This window comes from Scophthalmus maximus, chromosome 16 (assembly GCF_022379125.1).
Source record: "Scophthalmus maximus strain ysfricsl-2021 chromosome 16, ASM2237912v1, whole genome shotgun sequence".
Lineage (NCBI taxonomy): Eukaryota > Metazoa > Chordata > Actinopteri > Pleuronectiformes > Scophthalmidae > Scophthalmus > Scophthalmus maximus.
Window position 1 is genome coordinate 17,003,139 of NC_061530.1, and position 17,247 is coordinate 17,020,385.

At 46.3% G+C, this 17,247-nt stretch overlaps 1 protein-coding gene across 1 annotated transcript in view; it reads left to right on the forward strand.

Moving 5' to 3' along the window:
* The window catches only part of LOC118287956 (glutamate receptor ionotropic, NMDA 2C-like), a 42,459-nt gene extending 27,593 nt beyond the window's left edge, over positions 1-14,866 (forward strand). The window contains exons 10-17 of the mRNA XM_047327837.1: positions 771-939; positions 3,718-3,871; positions 4,265-4,390; positions 5,228-5,457; positions 8,374-8,534; positions 8,956-9,143; positions 10,553-10,785; positions 11,981-14,866. Coding sequence (XP_047183793.1) covers positions 771-939; positions 3,718-3,871; positions 4,265-4,390; positions 5,228-5,457; positions 8,374-8,534; positions 8,956-9,143; positions 10,553-10,785; positions 11,981-13,531 — 2,812 coding nt within the window. The 3' untranslated portion in view covers positions 13,532-14,866. The remainder of the gene's footprint in view (positions 1-770; positions 940-3,717; positions 3,872-4,264; positions 4,391-5,227; positions 5,458-8,373; positions 8,535-8,955; positions 9,144-10,552; positions 10,786-11,980) is intronic.
* The last annotated feature ends 2,381 nt before the right edge of the window (positions 14,867-17,247 follow it).

The window sequence follows — 17,247 nt, forward strand, 5'->3', positions numbered from 1 at the left end:
CCCATTTTTTCACTCGCCACATGCTCTCTCTTTCCTTGTATTGTCAGCTCTTATGCTGACTCATTGACATACTGAGGTGATCTCAAACACACACACACACACACACACACACACACACACACACACACACACACACAGTGACTCAGCCCTCTCAGATTTCAGGCCTGCTCGTTGGCAGCAGGATTAACGAGGAAGCTGAAGAAAGGGTGCGTCGACTCCATTTCCCGTCCGCTTTTCAACTTTCCTTGTCCGCCGTCACGCTTTTGCTTTTCTTTTCCATTATTTTTCGCCATTGCCCGTCCTTCTCTTCTCTTCGTCCACACCTCATTAGGTAGCGAGGCCACAGAGAGGAAGTGTGTGTTCCTCAAAACGCCACACATCTTAATGGCCCTTGATTAGGAGGCTGTCATGGTCACTCAACCGTTCGTTGCGGGCCTTGTCGCGCTGCCCGTGTTCGTGTGTGTGTGTGTGTGTGTTTGCAACTTTCACTTGCGTCGTCTGTCTCCCTGAAAGACACCTTCTCAACAGACATTGATTTTACCTAGTGAACCGGCCATCGCCTGCCCTTCACTTTGCTGCCGCGGACGATGGTCGGTGTCGGTGTGTGAGAGCCCGCGGCCGCTAACAACGTTAAAAAAAAACCTACAGCTTTAGTTGCTTTAAGCTAAACATGGGAACAGGTCCCAGCTGCACGGGAGGGTTTCTGACCACAAGACGCTTGAAACAAAACTGTGTATGACTCTGCTTTTGTTCCCTCCTCCTTCTCCCAGTGTTATTGGCCAAGCGGAGTCCTACACCAAACTGTGCTGCAAGGGCTTCTGCATTGACATCCTGAAGAAGCTGTCGCGCACCATCAAGTTCTCCTATGACCTCTACCTGGTCACCAACGGAAAACACGGCAAGCTGGTCCGCGGAACCTGGAACGGCATGATTGGGGAGGTGAGATCGAAGAGAAGGGGCCGAGGTATTAAATTCCCTGAATGCAGCAGCTGACGCAGCTGTGTTGAGTCGCCTGCTGGACTTTTACAGACAATTATTAATATATTATTAATTGTTCATCCCCGAATCGAACAAAAATACATGTAGCTTTGGGCTATGGCATGGCCCAATTACACAGCACTAAGGTAAGTTGACAGCATAAAAACAGCAATGAATACTGACCCAAAGTTTTAGGACCCCAGAATATAGTAGCAATAGTTATCTGTTAAGGTCATTCCACTAATTTAATTCTGTTGAGGTCAAGAACAGGACAATATATGAAAAATAAGACGTTATTTTTAAAGATGGATTCATTTTTTTGGTTGGTTGGGTGGGGGGGGGGGGTTGTTGAAGGGAGTGCAACACAGCATATTCAGATTATCACGTTATGTCAGCAAATAGCTGTAATGTTTACTCTTCCAGTGGATAGTCTAGATACTGAACTTTACCCATGGCCTTGTTCAAACCCGGTATTAACATCCGTCCCTGGTGATGCGATCACGAGCGGACAGCTCGGAGTTCGTCAAGTCACACCCGACACCAGAATGTGTCCCGGGTGCGTCTCCCGTGACCGCTTGCGATCGAATCTCAATTCCCCGCTCAATGTGCAAATAAACACAAGGGGTCATTTCTGTTTGCGAAGACCAAATGATGTTGTTTTTAGCCGGTTTGACTATTCAAAGGTGTCAAATGTCAATGTGCTTGCGTGTGCGTGTGTTTGTGTGTGTGCGTGTGTGTGTGTGTGTTGGCGTGTGTTTGTGTTGGCGTGTGTGTGTGTTTGTGTTGGTGTGTGTGTGTGTGTGTGTGTGTGAAAGAGAACGGAGGCAGGAGTGGCTGAGCGAATCAATGCACTGCACGCAGCTCTATGAAATAACATTTTGCCCACAGGGTTTTCAACATGTGGCCATCAATCCTGATATTGTGGTCGTGGCCCCAAATAATTCAGCGTATTGGCAATGAGAAGTATAAAATTACTTTAGGCTCAAACTGTGGTGGGTCAGAGGATGTCAGCTGTTTTTTTTTTTTATTTGGACCCAAAATGCAGACAACCAGATTTAATGGACGTTTTACAAGATTCGATGAAACTTCCAGGGGGAGGGGATGAGGAGTGAGCGTGGTGAAGCCAAGCAGACGGGCAGTCATGCAAGAGCGAGGCAGGGGTTGAATTTGACAGTGGTGCCGTGGCCGAGTTCCGTGCTTGAGTAGGCGGAGAACAGAGAACAGGAAGCTCACCTCAAAAACTCCAAAAACAAGGAGCCGTGGCATCCTCCATGCGTCTTGCTTGTGTTCACACCTGTACCTGGACGTTAATATCGCGTCTGGACGGGGCCTTGATGCGGCTCAGTGCTGGGCAGGACAGGAAGCATATGCTGGGTTTCACTGGAAACATCTGTCAGCTGCAGCGGGAACCAAGGTTGTGTGGAGAAATCAAAAGAGTGAAGCCGCGGAGCCGGAAAAAAACACAACGAGCAGCTGAAAGACACTAAAATGCTCCTTGGAGCTTAGAGGAAATATGGACGTGGGTGGTACTGTGACTGCAAGTGACCAGTGCCATTAGACCCAATGATAATATAGAAAAATCCACAGTAGTGGGATGAAATGTGCAGACCAGTGGACGCATCACATGTTTACCAGTTTAGAACAACGATACAACTCTTAAGATAATGACTAGAATGCATTGTGTCATGAAGCTAAAAAGAAAAAGAAGAAGAAGAAGCAGATTGTCTTGACTGTGAAGATGAGATTTTGAAGATTCAAGGTTTCGTTCATATTACCACTGAAAAATACAAAGTCATTTGTGCAGCTGACACAGACCGATGCGGTTTGTAATGGACTTGAGGACTTGTGCAGACGTGTGTGTGTGTGTGTGTGTGGGTGTGTGTGTGCGTACGTGTGGTAATTCCCCACCTCTGCTCCGCCGTGCAGCCGGTGGACGATATAAAAACAGCGTCTTAAGTGACAGTAACACCGTATGGCCCTGAGAGTTTCTTTTGGTTCTTGTTCTTGATGGGTTTTATCTAGGTCAGTGGTGTTAGGCCATGCATATACACGCGGAGCTAACGCTCACTTTCTTTTTCGCGCATACACACACACACACACACACACACACACACACACACACACACACACACACACACACACACACACACACACCAAAGCCACATCAAACACACATCAAACACAGGATGCATCTGAAAGTGAAATGCCCTGAACAGGTGTTCCTCAGGAGAGAATTTTTTGCTTGTGTTTCCATGCCTGAAGGCGCTCTGCTATGGGAATGTATCTTTCTCTCTGTATGTGTGTGTGTGTGTGTGTGTTTGTCTGTCTGTGTCTGTCTGTGTGTGTCTGTGTGTGTGTGTGTGTGTGTGTGTGTGTGTGTGTGTACTACATTCACCAAGAACAAAGGTTTCACAATACAAAATTCCTGCTCTTCAGAAACGCCACCTCGAGTATGAGCCATTCTCTCTTCCCGCTTCTTTAGGTGATGTGACAAATATTTCTTTTTTTCCATTTATCTCTGCACACAGCCATTATTAGAGCCACACGCCGCCCGTACAGCACAAGGCGTTCTCTAGTTAAGATATCCTGATTCAGTTCCCTTTTTACCGACGACGAACAACGGTGTGGAACAAAATGCAGAACAAATGCAGGCGGACTCTTTCTTTTCACACCGCTTGCTACTGTCAACGCGTCACTGTGCCGCCGCAGCGCCTCACTTCCTCATGTCTCTTCTCTCAGGTTGTGTACAGGCGAGCTGACATGGCCATCGGCTCCCTCACCATCAACGAGGAGCGTTCGGAAATCATCGACTTCTCGGTGCCGTTCGTGGAGACGGGCATCAGCGTCATGGTAGCCCGCAGCAACGGCACAGTTTCCCCATCTGCCTTTCTCGGTAAGAAGAGAAACAGCAACTGCGTGTTAGCAATGCCACCGTCCCTCTCACCACTTTCCTCCAGGTTGGCCTACTTTAAAAGAGCAGTTCTGTCTCGGCAGCGGCTTCAGGAAACGTCCCATTAAGCCTTCATCCCACCGATAACCGTAGCCTACAAATAAATCCCCTTACCAAAAACCCCAAACAACAGAATTCATCTCAAAAATGAACGTCGCATTTCCCTCGTCTGGTTTCCACGCCAATCCCTTCCTCCGCTCTCCTTCCCGCCATCCCCTGGCCACACATGGTGACCTCCGTCACAGGCGGAGGTTGCAGAAGCAGGAAGTAAAAAAAAAAAAGGGACATTTACTTTAGTCTCTCACGTTTGTTCCTTCACTGCCCCTCCTCCCTCAGAGCCCTACAGCCCAGCAGTTTGGGTCATGATGTTCGTGATGTGCCTGACCGTCGTGGCGGTGACAGTTTTCGTGTTCGAGTACCTCAGTCCGGTTGGCTACAATCGCAGTTTGGTGAGCGCCAAAGGTGAGTTCCACACGTCTCGGCAACACGTTCAATGTTGGAGGGGTGAACGATCAGACCGACGATAAACAGGAGGCCAGTAAAGTCAATATGGGTCCCAAATTATTATCATATTTTGTCCATTTTGTAATGTCTGCTGTGAAAGCAAAATCCATAAAAGGTTTGTAATTTGAATATTGCAAAGCATTTTCAAGGTATGCCTGTGTGTCGGCCGTTTAAAGCCGGCCCCTCTGCCCGTCCTGCGACGCTGAGAGTTCCTCCAACGGGATTTTGGGGGAAGAGGGCTAATCAATCCCAGAACATGGCGCTGACAGAGCGTGCCTGGTCTGCGGGTCCGAAAAGGTCATTTCCCCGTTTTAATTAGCATTCGTCGCCGCGCCAATCGAAGTGTGATTGATGGCGGCGGCGGGCGGCGGCGGCGGCACCCTTCGTCGCTGCACATGAGTGGCGGTGGCAGAGAGCGATGGGAAAAACGGGCTGAGGCCTGTGAAATTACGTTACGTTGTTTGGAAGATGGCAGAAGGGCACGCGATTGCTCGTGAAATACTTGTATTGGAAAAATTGTGACACGTTGTGTTTTGACGAACGTGTAATGCATTTAAAACACTGTCAAGTCATAATCGATCGACAGTTGACCATAGTCTGAAAGGGTTATTTTTATCGAAAAAGCCTTAGAGATCGTTTTCAGACATCGGTCTGCTAGAGATCTGTGACATTTCACATTAATGACTTTACCTCAATCATAAGACACATCCATTAACCACACCGTATCTTTTCTCACTCTGAACTCGGACTCTGTCATCCCTTTATCCCCCCCCCCCCCCCCCCCCCCCCCCACAGATCCCGGCGGTCCAACGTTCACCATCGGGAAGTCGGTGTGGCTCTTGTGGGGCATCGTCTTCAACAACTCGGTGCCCATCGAGAACCCCAAAGGCACAACCAGCAAGATCATGGTGCTGGTGTGGGCCTTCTTCGCCGTCATCTTCCTGGCCTCCTACACCGCCAACCTGGCCGCCTTCATGATCCAGGAGCAGTACATCGACACGGTGTCCGGCCTCTCCGACAAGAAGGTAAGAGACCGAACAGACAAGAGTTTTGCTGTGATTATGAGGCGGGACAGCTTTAGTGAAAGTTCAACCAGACGTCCCGTGCGATAGGGGGAAAACTTCATCTTCCAGCTCTTGTCACAGCATCTCCTCCTCTTTTGCTCTATTCTTCACTCGGCATCGACTAATAAACCACGAAAGGACGAGACAAAAGACCCGCAGAAACCCTTTTAAAGGACCCGTCTGTGCACGCGTCTGTCCTTCTCACATCAGCGGGGAGCCCTGTGGCATGAATGACGAATCAATTACTGCCCCCTGTCAATACAGATGGTGTCTGAGTCCCGACTTGTCCTGTCAGTATTTTCTGCGGTCTGTCCATCAATATTCCCCCCCGTGCCGCCTCCATCCCTCATCTCGCTCACTCTGCTAAAACAAGATCGGGAAATGTCAAACGTTTTTTTTTTTTTAAAAAAGGAAAAAAAACACGCAGCCAAGTCTCAGAAGAAAACAGCACCCATGAATTTGTATGCCGCTTCAATGTGTGTGTGTGTCTGTGTTTGTGCACAGACACACACACACACACACACACACACACACACACACACACACAGACACACACACGTGCTCAGCTTGGAAACGGGGCCTCAGAGGAGCTTTACAAGAAAGCGTTTCATTCTTCGCAGATAGCGAAAGAAAACAACTCCCAGGCAGGGACCAGCCGAGCCACCTCGGTGATCTACGCTTGTATTAAGCGACTGTGTTAACTTTATGCAGATGCATAATGTCCCGCGGCATTGAAAAAAGGAAGAAAAGGCTAATATAAATAACCGCACATGCGGCGCAACCTCAGCTGCTCCCTCGTTCTGCGATCCTGCACAGCGGAGGATTAGGCGGGCTTAGGTCGTAGGCTGGCTGGGTTCATATCTCGCAGGTTTAAGGGATAAGGATGCTGGAGTTCCGCTTTCGTCTCATTGTCGATAAACGCCTTGAAAAAAAAGACTATAACCAACAATGTGTTTCTCTCGATTACGGGTTTTTTCACTTCCCATCCCTCAGTCCTAAACAAAATTACCAACCTGATCCACTCAGGCATTAATATATATATATATATGTATATATATATATATATTTATTTTTTTTTATTTTTTTTTTTGTGTAAGGGACCTGAGGATAATCAGACCTGATTTAAAATGTGATCAACCCAAGCAGAGAGCGAATGGCGTCACTGGCAGCAGCATAAAGCTCTGCCAACCAATGAGCTGCCTCGGTCAAATCATATCATTACCTCTGGCAAGTTTCTGTTTCCATCCGTTTGTTAGCAAGATTACTACTAAAACAATTTTCACCAGACTCGGTGGAGGGACTGGGCCCGGGCCTGGAAAGAACCCAGCACATTTTGGTGCGGATGTGTTTTTTTCACTATATTCAGCTATATTTTGTGACGAATCATTTACGTTATCAGACCACTTCCTTTCCTTTTCTTTCATATTTCTACTTTCACACGATTGCCTGTAGATCAGCTATTAATTTCTATCAGAGTGCAGGCGTGTGAGTACGGCACTAAGATGGACTTGTAAAGATGTGAACCAAACCTTAATTTCAAATCTGACGTGAGCTTTTGTTCAAGCAGCTGTGTATGATTATATTAATACACACACACACACACACACACACACACACACACACACACTCTCTCTCTCTCGCACGCTCACATTTTGATTGGCCCATTCATTTTGCGCTCGGCTCAAAAGGTCATTGCCGTAACCGTGATGAATAGGTCCTTCCTGTTTACAACTTAATTGAGCTCGAACAGACGTATTTCCGCTTCATCCCCGCGTCGCGCGACAGCTCGTGAAATGTTCAGATTTGAACCGGATTAGAGTTCGTCTGTGAGATGATTCACACTGTGTGTGTGTGTGTGTGTGTGTGTGTGTGTGTGTGTGTGTGTGTGTGTGTGTGTGTGTGTGTGTGTGCGTGGACTGATTGGTTTAATCAAATTGAGGTGAGCGAGTGTCGGCGCTAGTCTATTTCTGCAGGATTGAGTTTGGTTGCTGATCAGATCAATTTGGTTTAAACAGAAATGGAATGACTCTAAAATGGATTTCATTTAACTGAGTAGTCCCTCATCCTCTTTACTCCCGTCTACCTCTTCATTCTGGTTCCCCTTTTTCTCCTCTCTTCACTCTCTTCTTTCCCCTTGTTTCAATTCCTTTCTTCTCCTCGTTTGTCCAAATCCTACCTCATCTTGACTTCCCTCTTCTCTGTCCTCACCTTGTTTCCTTTTCTCATTCCTCCTCATTCCTTTCCTCCTTCTCCATTCCTGTCTTTCCTTTCCTCCTTCTCCATTCCTGTCTTTCCTTTCCCCTCCTGTTTTGGCGTCTTTTCCTCTTCCTTTTCTATTCCTCCTTTCTCCTTCCCTCTCTACTCTTTCCTTTCCTCTTTCTTCTATCTTCACCATCTTCTTTCCTTTCATTGTCCTTTTTCTTTACCTTTTCTCCTCTGTCCACTTTTTCTTTTGTTCTCCACTAACTTCCTTCCCTCACTTGTCTCTTCTTTCTTCATGCCCTCTTTTCACTTACTTACTCTCATTACTTCCCCATTAATAAATCGCTTCTTTCCCTCTAATCGTCCCACCGTTACCTTTACTTTCTTTAAGCACGTTTTCCTCCCTACTACTCTCTCTACTACCACTCTTTACTTTTTCAAAAATGTCTTCCCCGTCTCGTCCCCCTCTCTCCCATCTCCCCTATTCTGCTCTCACTCCCTTCAGTCTCTCTCCTCTCCTTCCATTTTCTCTTTACACCTTTGCCTCTCCCCCCCCTCCTCCTTACTAAACTGCCTCTCCCCTTACCTCCCGCTACTCTCCCGACTCCCTCTTCTCATCTCTCATATCTTCCCTCCCCTTTCCCTTTCCTCACACCCTCCTTTATCTCCCTACAGTTCCAGAAACCACACGAGCATTACCCTCCTTTTCGCTTCGGGACGGTCCCGAACGGGAGCACGGAGAGGAACATCCGCAGCAACTATCCCGACATGCACACACACATGATGAAATACAACCAGAAGGGGGTGGAGGAAGCCCTAGAAAGCCTCAAAAACGGGTACAGTTTTACCTTTAAGTTTGAACTTTATCACACAATTAAAAAGGAGGTTGAATTTAACTGATGCTCCTGCCAGTGAAGACGCCACAGTGATGATGAGCGTAATTTGAGGGATTCAGCAGAGACTCTTTGTGTTGTTGCACCTATTCGCGAATTAGGCCGATGTGATGGGTGTATTTTTAGATGTAAAAAAATAAAAATCAAGTGTAGTGAAGCTTGCTTTGTATATAAAAGTGCTGTCAAACATCCCAATCTTCACAAAGAACAAGCTCAAAACATTTGAAGACGTACATTAGTTGAATATCCACAATATCGTATGTAATTTGTGATTTAAATTGAAATATAAGTTTTAGTATTTATGTATCTAAGAAAGCGTTGTATTTTGGAAGAGCCAAGCCTTCGCCGATTTACTTGCTTGCAGGAAGCTGGACGCCTTCATCTACGACGCTGCAGTTTTGAACTACATGGCCGGGAAAGATGAGGGCTGCAAGCTGGTGACCATCGGCAGCGGCAAAGTGTTCGCCACCACGGGGTACGGCATCGCTCTGCAGAAGGACTCCCGCTGGAAGAGGCTTATTGACCTGGCGCTGCTGCAGTTCCTCGGAGATGGTGGGTGGACGCTGGGCGCTTATGCAAACCATACGTCATGGTACAGCACACCGTAGAAAAACCGTGCCACTGGCATCGGTCCAGTTCAGTGTGTGTGGCTTATCAGCAGGGAAAGTGGGCTTACAGGGAAGAGTTAATATCCTGCAGAACAGCAGGGAGTGTTAAGGATGTGATTATTTCCGCGACACACACTCACAAACACATGCGGATCCGCCTACCTACACAAACCCACAAACACACTCACCATGACGGCCGCCCGTGTGCAGTTAATACCCTCCCTCCTCTGAGAGCTTAAGACCAACCCACACACACACACACACACACACACACACACACACACTCACACTCTCTCACTCACTCTCAGCTGTCCATGATGACATAATAAATAGTGAGTTTATGACATTCGGTGACAGAGTGATAAAATGGCTGTGAGGCCTCTGGGGAGAAACGCGGCTCAAGAGGTGGCCACCTGCTCGAAGGCCTTGAGGAGTAGTTTATGTGTTAATGACAGATAACGGAGATGTGCTTAAGTACTGTATATTCTGCTCATTCAAAACCTGCTTCATCAGCAGCAAATAAAAAAGAAAATCGTTGTACTCGTGTAGGCTGCAGAATTTTAGGAAGCAGAATTATTAAAAAACCAAACCAAGACCCCATGGCTTTTGATGCTGTAACACTGGATCAAAAAGAAATGTCGAAGATGCCTTTGCCCTCATTTTATGTCAGCTCGGTATATTTAGTATCTTTGCACATTAAGTTTTGGGATAAAAAGACTTGTCTTTGTCTTTATCTTTGTGTTCCTCATCCTCAACCTGTTCTTGTGTTCAAATTAACGTGTTAAAGTTTGCGCATCGACAAACACAAAATGCGACAAGGTAAATAAGCAAATACATCATGACATACATGAAGCCTGCATGCCCAGTGAAGCTTCTGGGCACGGTCAATTTAGCGCCATATCAAATAAATTGGGTTTTAATTGAATAACAAACGGCATGGAATGTAAAAATTAATTTGCTTTGATTTTGCAGCCGCTCCCATAATTACGCAGCGCCAAGTTAGTTGTATCAGAGTTTCCCAGTCACAAACAAATGACTTGGATGTTGACGAGCTGTTAAATGGTAAATTGACGACCATGTGACATTAACGCTGTCAATGGAGAAAGCTGCAGAAAGAAGCAATAAGTGGATGAGGCTGTAGTAAAGGCCTGGCAGAGCCTTACCCTCTAAAATACAGAATGTGTGCTGATACCTGTGGATCAATCACATCCGCCCCGCACCAAATATCAGGACTTCGCTGAAGTTCGTTCAACAAAACGCCTCAATCATCCAGGACTTTCTTATTGCAACTGTTTTTTTTCTCACCGCCCTTTACTTCCCTCGTCTCCTCCCGTCAACCCTCCGTCTCCGCAGGAGACACCCAGCGCTTGGAGACAGTGTGGCTGTCGGGCATCTGCCAGAACGAGAAGAACGAAGTGATGAGCAGCAAGCTGGACATCGACAACATGGCGGGCGTCTTCTACATGCTGCTGGTGGCCATGGGCCTCAGCCTGCTGGTCTTCGCCTGGGAACACCTGCTCTACTGGAAACTGCGGCACTCCCTCCACAAGTCCCACAAACTGGAATTCATGTTGGCCATCAGTAGGGTGAGATTTTCCGACAAGCCAATTGATTGATTGCTTTTTGCTTTTTGGAGATGGGGGGGTTGTTTGTTGTTTGAGAATCCTTGATTAGTTTGATTGCTGATTGCTTCATTTATGGAAATATTGTCAAGAATTTGCTTCACTGATTTTAACATTGATTATTTAGCCAAGTGACTGATTGACTGCCTGTGCTTTGATTAGTTGAGTTTAAGTTTGGTGGACTGATTGGTTCATTGTTTTGACTTTAAGTGGCTGTTTGGTTGCTTTTTTTTCCCCATTTAAAATGCTGTTTTTAATGAAGTGGTTTTATTGTGATGATAAATTGGTTCAAATGGATGGGTATTTGCATGTAATTACATAGTATCCTTGCAGGGCTTTATTATAAAATGTGCAGGAATGGCCCTGCATTCTTATTAGAGGGGAGGGAAGAGAGCAGTGATAAAACGAAAAGGCAAGCAGCACTAATTTTGGTGTTTACTCAGCATTTAACTTTGATTACTTAATGTCCATCTCCAGATGCTGTCGTTTGGGAGTATGGGCATTGAGGCAAAAAGCTCTGGCAGAAGTACCAGCCAGGGAAGTGTCTATGGTCACCATCCCCTGTGCTCCTTTGCTGTGTAATTACACCCATTGTGCCTGGATCTGGGTTTTATCAGATTAACGGCTAAATGACGATCTGATCATTAATCCGTAAGAGGGGGCGGCCCCAGGGGCCAAATTAAATTTGCCTCTTTCAGGATCTCTCATCCAACTGTAAGCGGAAAGCAGCTGTGGGATTTGGCTCTGTTTGTCCATGCCGTTAGAGACGGTTTGTCCTGCAGGCGACTTTGGGCGTGCATGTCCATGTGTGTTTATTGGGGCAATCCTCTCAGCTTAAACTGTTTCTCAGGAGAATGCATAATGAATTTGTGCCTAAATCTTGCCCCTGTGATAAAATGAGATATTAATGAAATCAGGTTTTTTTTCTTGGTATGCTTTTTCTTTTTTTTTACTGCCAGTGTGATTTTTATTAGTCAGGAGGTGGGTCGTCTCTTTGAGATGCACAAATTGGTTGAAATCTTGTCTTTGAAATTACCCCCATGGGACCACTAGGTTGATTTAAGGTTAAACAGTTTGTGGTAACTATTAAAAATAATAAGCTGATTCACGCGTCTCATTTACCACCTCTTACTCTTGCTTCATCTTTTCTGTCCATCAGGGTATTTACAGTTGCTTCAAAGGAGTGGAGGAAACAGGGCATTCATCTGGTTTGGCAAAACCTGACCTGACCTCCAACTACGCTCAAGCAAACATGCTGAAGATGCTCCGTACAGCCAAGGACCTGGTCTCCACTGCCAACGTTGAGAGCTCCCTGGACAACGCCACCAAGACTATACAGCACTTGAGCCGTCATGGCGGCAGCCTGCCTGTTCGCGTTCCACAAGTCGCCACTGAGGCGGTACCTGGAGGATTTGCTTATGTTACTGAGAATCACTTATCCCTCCCCCAGCGCTCACTGACCCCACCTCTGACTGCTGTTAACTCTCTGAAACTGCAGAGGGGTGTGACCAGGCCCACGCCACTCCGCTACACTATGCCCACTCGCTCTACTTCCTGTCTGTATGACCGTCCACTTCCTGTATCCAGCCTCAGCAGCCCCCATCTGGCCGTGGGTGACCCCCTCCCCCATCAGCACCCGCACCACTACCAGACCACGGGGAGACTTTACGTAGACAACCATCCTCACTCGCCCTTCACCCCTTACGCCGACCTCCAACTACCTGACATCTACAGCTCTCATCCGGTCTCCTCGCCTCAAAACCAGCACATCCCGGCGGGCTTCTCCCGAAGGAAAAGGAGGTCCAAGAGTTTCCAGTGTGAGGACATGGATGTGGAGAGGAGAAAACACAGGGACCAGGAAATGAGTAACATAACTCCTGTCTGCCTGAGTGAGCTGAAAGCCAACCACCTCCAAGACAACCACATCTCTGCCCCCAGCGTTGATAGCATCTACACAGGGGAAGTCATGGGTCCTCCAGTAGACAACTACAGCTCCTGGCCGCCAGAAGACCTTGTGATGAGAGGGAGACGCAGGCACCGCCGCCCCTCTTTCCTTAAAGCGACTTGGGGCAGCGAGCAAATCCGGCAGCGCGAAGAATCCCAGTCATCCCTGTCCAGCCAATCACCTTCAACCTTGCCAGACCTGTTCCCATGCATTGTTACAACAACCACACCTGGCAAGGCCTACAACCCCGCCAACCTACGAAACAACCTGTGCCTCCCACGGAATCAGGCCTACCTCCACATTAGGGAGGACCAGAGGAGGCCCAATGGGCGTAAGGGCCAGCGGCTGCGCTACTCCCACTCCGCCCACCTCCCCACATATGGAGAAGCAGTTCGACATGGGACTGGGTTGGGGCGGGGGATGGTACGGAGAGCCACCAGCTTGCTCAGCAGACAGTACGCCCACTACCTGAACTCATATCCAGGACTACCCCTCTACCACGGCCCCCTGGACCTGCAGCACCACAGCCAGGCCTCCAGCAGCGCCAGCCCAGTGTGTCAGCTGCTGGCCTGTGGAGGCGGGCGATGTGGGAGCCAGCGGGCACTACTGTACCAGGACAGTGTCTATGGGGCCTACGGGGTCTATCAGGGGTCCCAAACTGGATTAGAGGCCAAGGCATGTCAGGGAGTAGGGGGCCAGCCTGCAGGGAGCCCCTGCATTCTTCGCCCATGGCGGCGGGTGTCCAGCCTGGAGTCTGAGGTCTGATGGGAAACTAAAGGGACCTAATAAGATGGATACTGTACGAGTTCCTGAACGAGACCACTGTGGAGAGTGTGTAGTGGTTCGATTAATGACACAGGGAAAAAAATATGACTTGAAGTAAGTGGTGATTTTCTATGTGACTTTGTGTGGTAAGAAAAAAAAGGTTTGGGTCTGCACATTTCAAAAGACTAGGGCTGATTAAATGTACACCGCAGTGGGATCAGAAGACTACACCGTTATTCATTTATCTCCAGGAAAGCTGTGGAAAGCTGGAGTCGTCCGGTTTTACTCCCTGCTTTCATACGACAACGCTTCTGTGTTTTTCTGTGCTTTAATGTGCACTAAGATTTACAACAGTCCACAGTGTTGCGCATGGACCGTGCCTGCGTTTTGTGTGTATTTTATCGTGGATGGTTGGAATTCGGTCTTGGGTGTCGTTGAGTAGATGAATGTTTACAGCTTGGGGGGAAATAACAGAAGGACATATGGAATTGTCTCTTTAAATATAGCCACCAAAACACAAGCAGCAGCCATTGTAGCAAGATTTTTCGTGAAGACAAGAGGAGTTTAAATCCAAAGTGAGACATCCAATATACAAACATTTTGACTCTGGACAAAGAAGAGCAGCAGTTTTTCTAGAATGAAATATTCACTTTGAGACATCCATCTATGAATTTCAGGTAACTTCTTTGAGTATTCACGATGTTTTGGAGCTAAACCTTTCGCGTCTTCATTTAGTGAGGAGTCAGAGGAAGCAGAGACTTTGTGAACGCAGTCCATATGAACACAATCTGCAAAAGATGATGAAAGTATTGGGACAGCATTGACCAGCACTAGGTGTCTTAAACCTTGGACTCTTCCTTACTGGGTCTCAGCGGGAGGCCACAGTGCAGCACAACATCACACAGGGCCTCACGATAAATAAATTCTGTATTCTAAGTACTATATCGATATATGTAAGATGTGTTATTTGGGGCTGGTTCGTGTCATATTCATGTACTCTTCATATGATAGGAATTTATAGTCACTTTTAAAATTTTCTAATTACACTTCTGCCACTGATTTTTTTTTTTGAAAAGCTATTGCTGATTTACTGGAATATTTGTTATTACTGTATTATTAACTCTATCAGTTGGCCTATATTAAGATTTTCATCACTCTCTCTTTTCCACTCTTTTATATTCCCTCATCACTCCCTCTTTTCCCCCCATTCCCCTTAACTGTTTAATGATTGAATTTAAATTAGGTAATTGAAAGCTATTCTAGTAATTATATTACCTGGCTCCCCTTACCCTGTAATGAATCACCTAGACCAATTAAAAAGCCTTTTTGGATGAACCAGCGTGTATGCGTGTGTCGTCTTTGGTCGTCTTTCTGTGCATGTGCATTTTCTATATGGAAAAGGTGGCAGAGAAATGCGTGTCTAAAGGAATCGTTTGACATTTTGTGAAGAGTTGGATTGATGCCACTGTCATATCTGTTGAATTTTATGAGGTTCCTGCTAGCCGCCAGTTAACCTAGCTTAGCATAGAAGGACGAGAAGGTTTCCTGGCTTTAATGGACCTCAAAGGTCCGCAAAGTGAAGCCAACGCGGAAGTGCCTAAAACCTGTATTCTATGGACTGACCAGCAGAAGGCGACTCCACTGGTTGCAAAAATGAAATCTGTTTCCACAGACAACTTCTTCTACTTCTCATTTGATTTCTAACGTCAGTTAACATTTTCCTGAGGAGTTTATGGTTCAATCGCTAGTTTCAGGTCTACAAGGCTTTCAAGAGCTCTCAGTCAGGCCCCAACCCCCGCTCCTCCAACATAGTTATACTTCTGGTTTCAAAAAACCAAAGATGGCGCTGGACAAAATGCTGACTGAGAGGCTTTAAAGCGACAGCTCACAAACCAATGGGTGAGTCACGGTGGGCTGCCACTTGTTGAGTCTGTGCAAAGATAAAAAAATATCCCCTTAACTGCACCATTAAAAGTTCATTGATTAACATTTTATTCTGGTATCAATCTTCTTCATTTATTTCAGCGTATCACCTTAATTGATGAACTTTAAGGTGGACACACGACGGGAAAAGGAGGAGGTAGAGAGGAACGAAACAAGCAGAGCAGCAGATGAGAGAGACGATCTGATGGTCCATCAAAGCCGCCGCCTCCCCCTCGTCTTGTCACATGGAGGTCAGTCGTCATGCCGCGCCATCCGGGAGGAATATCCCTCTGGCGTTCTGGGTCACACGTCACCCGGTGACTGACACAAATGCGCCGCGCCAAGTGGCAATGATGTTCTTCTTTCACTTTCAACTCTGCTGTCAAACTTTTGAACTCCTGACGAGGTCTCTGACGAGGTTCGCTCAGAGCCCGACAGCCCGGTCGCCACTGACACCGCGCTGAATTTACTCACCTGTAGCAAGTTTAGGTAGAGACGAGCCCAAGGTGACCTGTTGCCATGGCAATTACTCTCTCTCTCTCTCTCTCTCTGTGCTGTTGGCATGACGAGATAAGACTCCATTCGAGAGGCCAGATGAGTGATGTTGCAGAGTCCAAACATTGAGTGCTTTGATTTTTCCAGTACTCTCTGCTCTGTTACTGCAGCGTTGCCTTGGATTGATTTGGACCATAACATTGATTTAATCCTCCGCTGCACTACTGATCCTATAGTTTTTAAGAGTTCAAGATAATTGGACTCCTTCTTTATCCCTGGAAAGCACAGAGGAGCTCAGTGCGCCTTCATTATTATTTATTAAAGAAATGCTTGTCGGCCGAACATAAAGCCTTGGAATTATGCAGGTGCAGGTGGATTTGATATTTTTTTCTGTTGGCTGTAAATATCTAGTATGGACTGAAGTTTATCTCCATTATCATTACAAAGCATCTTTTTAAAGGGGTCATCATCACTGATATTTTCAGTGTTTTAAGCCTGCTATTTATAGAGAGGTGCACTTAAATATGGAAAAACTTCCAGAGAGGGAAAGTGACTTTGTGTTTTTTTTAAGAACGATTCATTTCCCAAAATAACACTGCTGAAGTGTCAGAGTTTATACTAAGAATTTCATATGAAGAATTACAGCTGAAGGCTTCCATTGCAAAATGAAAATCCCATCTGTCAATATCTTTAATCCACTACATTGAATTTTGAGCTTTAATTAGCTAATTTTAGCACTTTAATTAGCAAATTAATTAAATATTGGGCACTGAATAGTTCTTTTTTTTTTACTTTTCACAACTTCTACAAGGAAAAATCCTGCAAAATAAAGAAACAGAAAGCCACGCTGCCTCTTCCACCTTCAAGATTTACATCCATTTACAATCCACTGTTGGAGGAAACGTGTTGGGAGAGGAGGCTGAGCATTTTGCATGTTTAGTCTACAGCTTTCCATGCTGATAAACACATAATCCAGGTGGCACAGAAGAGGAGAGCTGTTCAGAATGATATTCATAACCTGTGTGTTTCACCCCTCCGTTACACACTCACCATGCAGAGGAGATGAGGAAGTCTTTGATTTCTACAGCCATCACACTGTAAACACCCTCTGCACAGCGGGAGCTCTATGTCCAAGTGTCACATTAAACGTTTAACTCTCCTCAGAAAAAAAAAACCCTCTTTATAATCCATGCACATTTCTCTGTGTTTAATCTTCGCTACACTTTCTATACGAAGTCAGAGTTTGAATATGTCTGATCAAATACCTGGAAAAAAAAATGAAGACCTATCCATCAAGC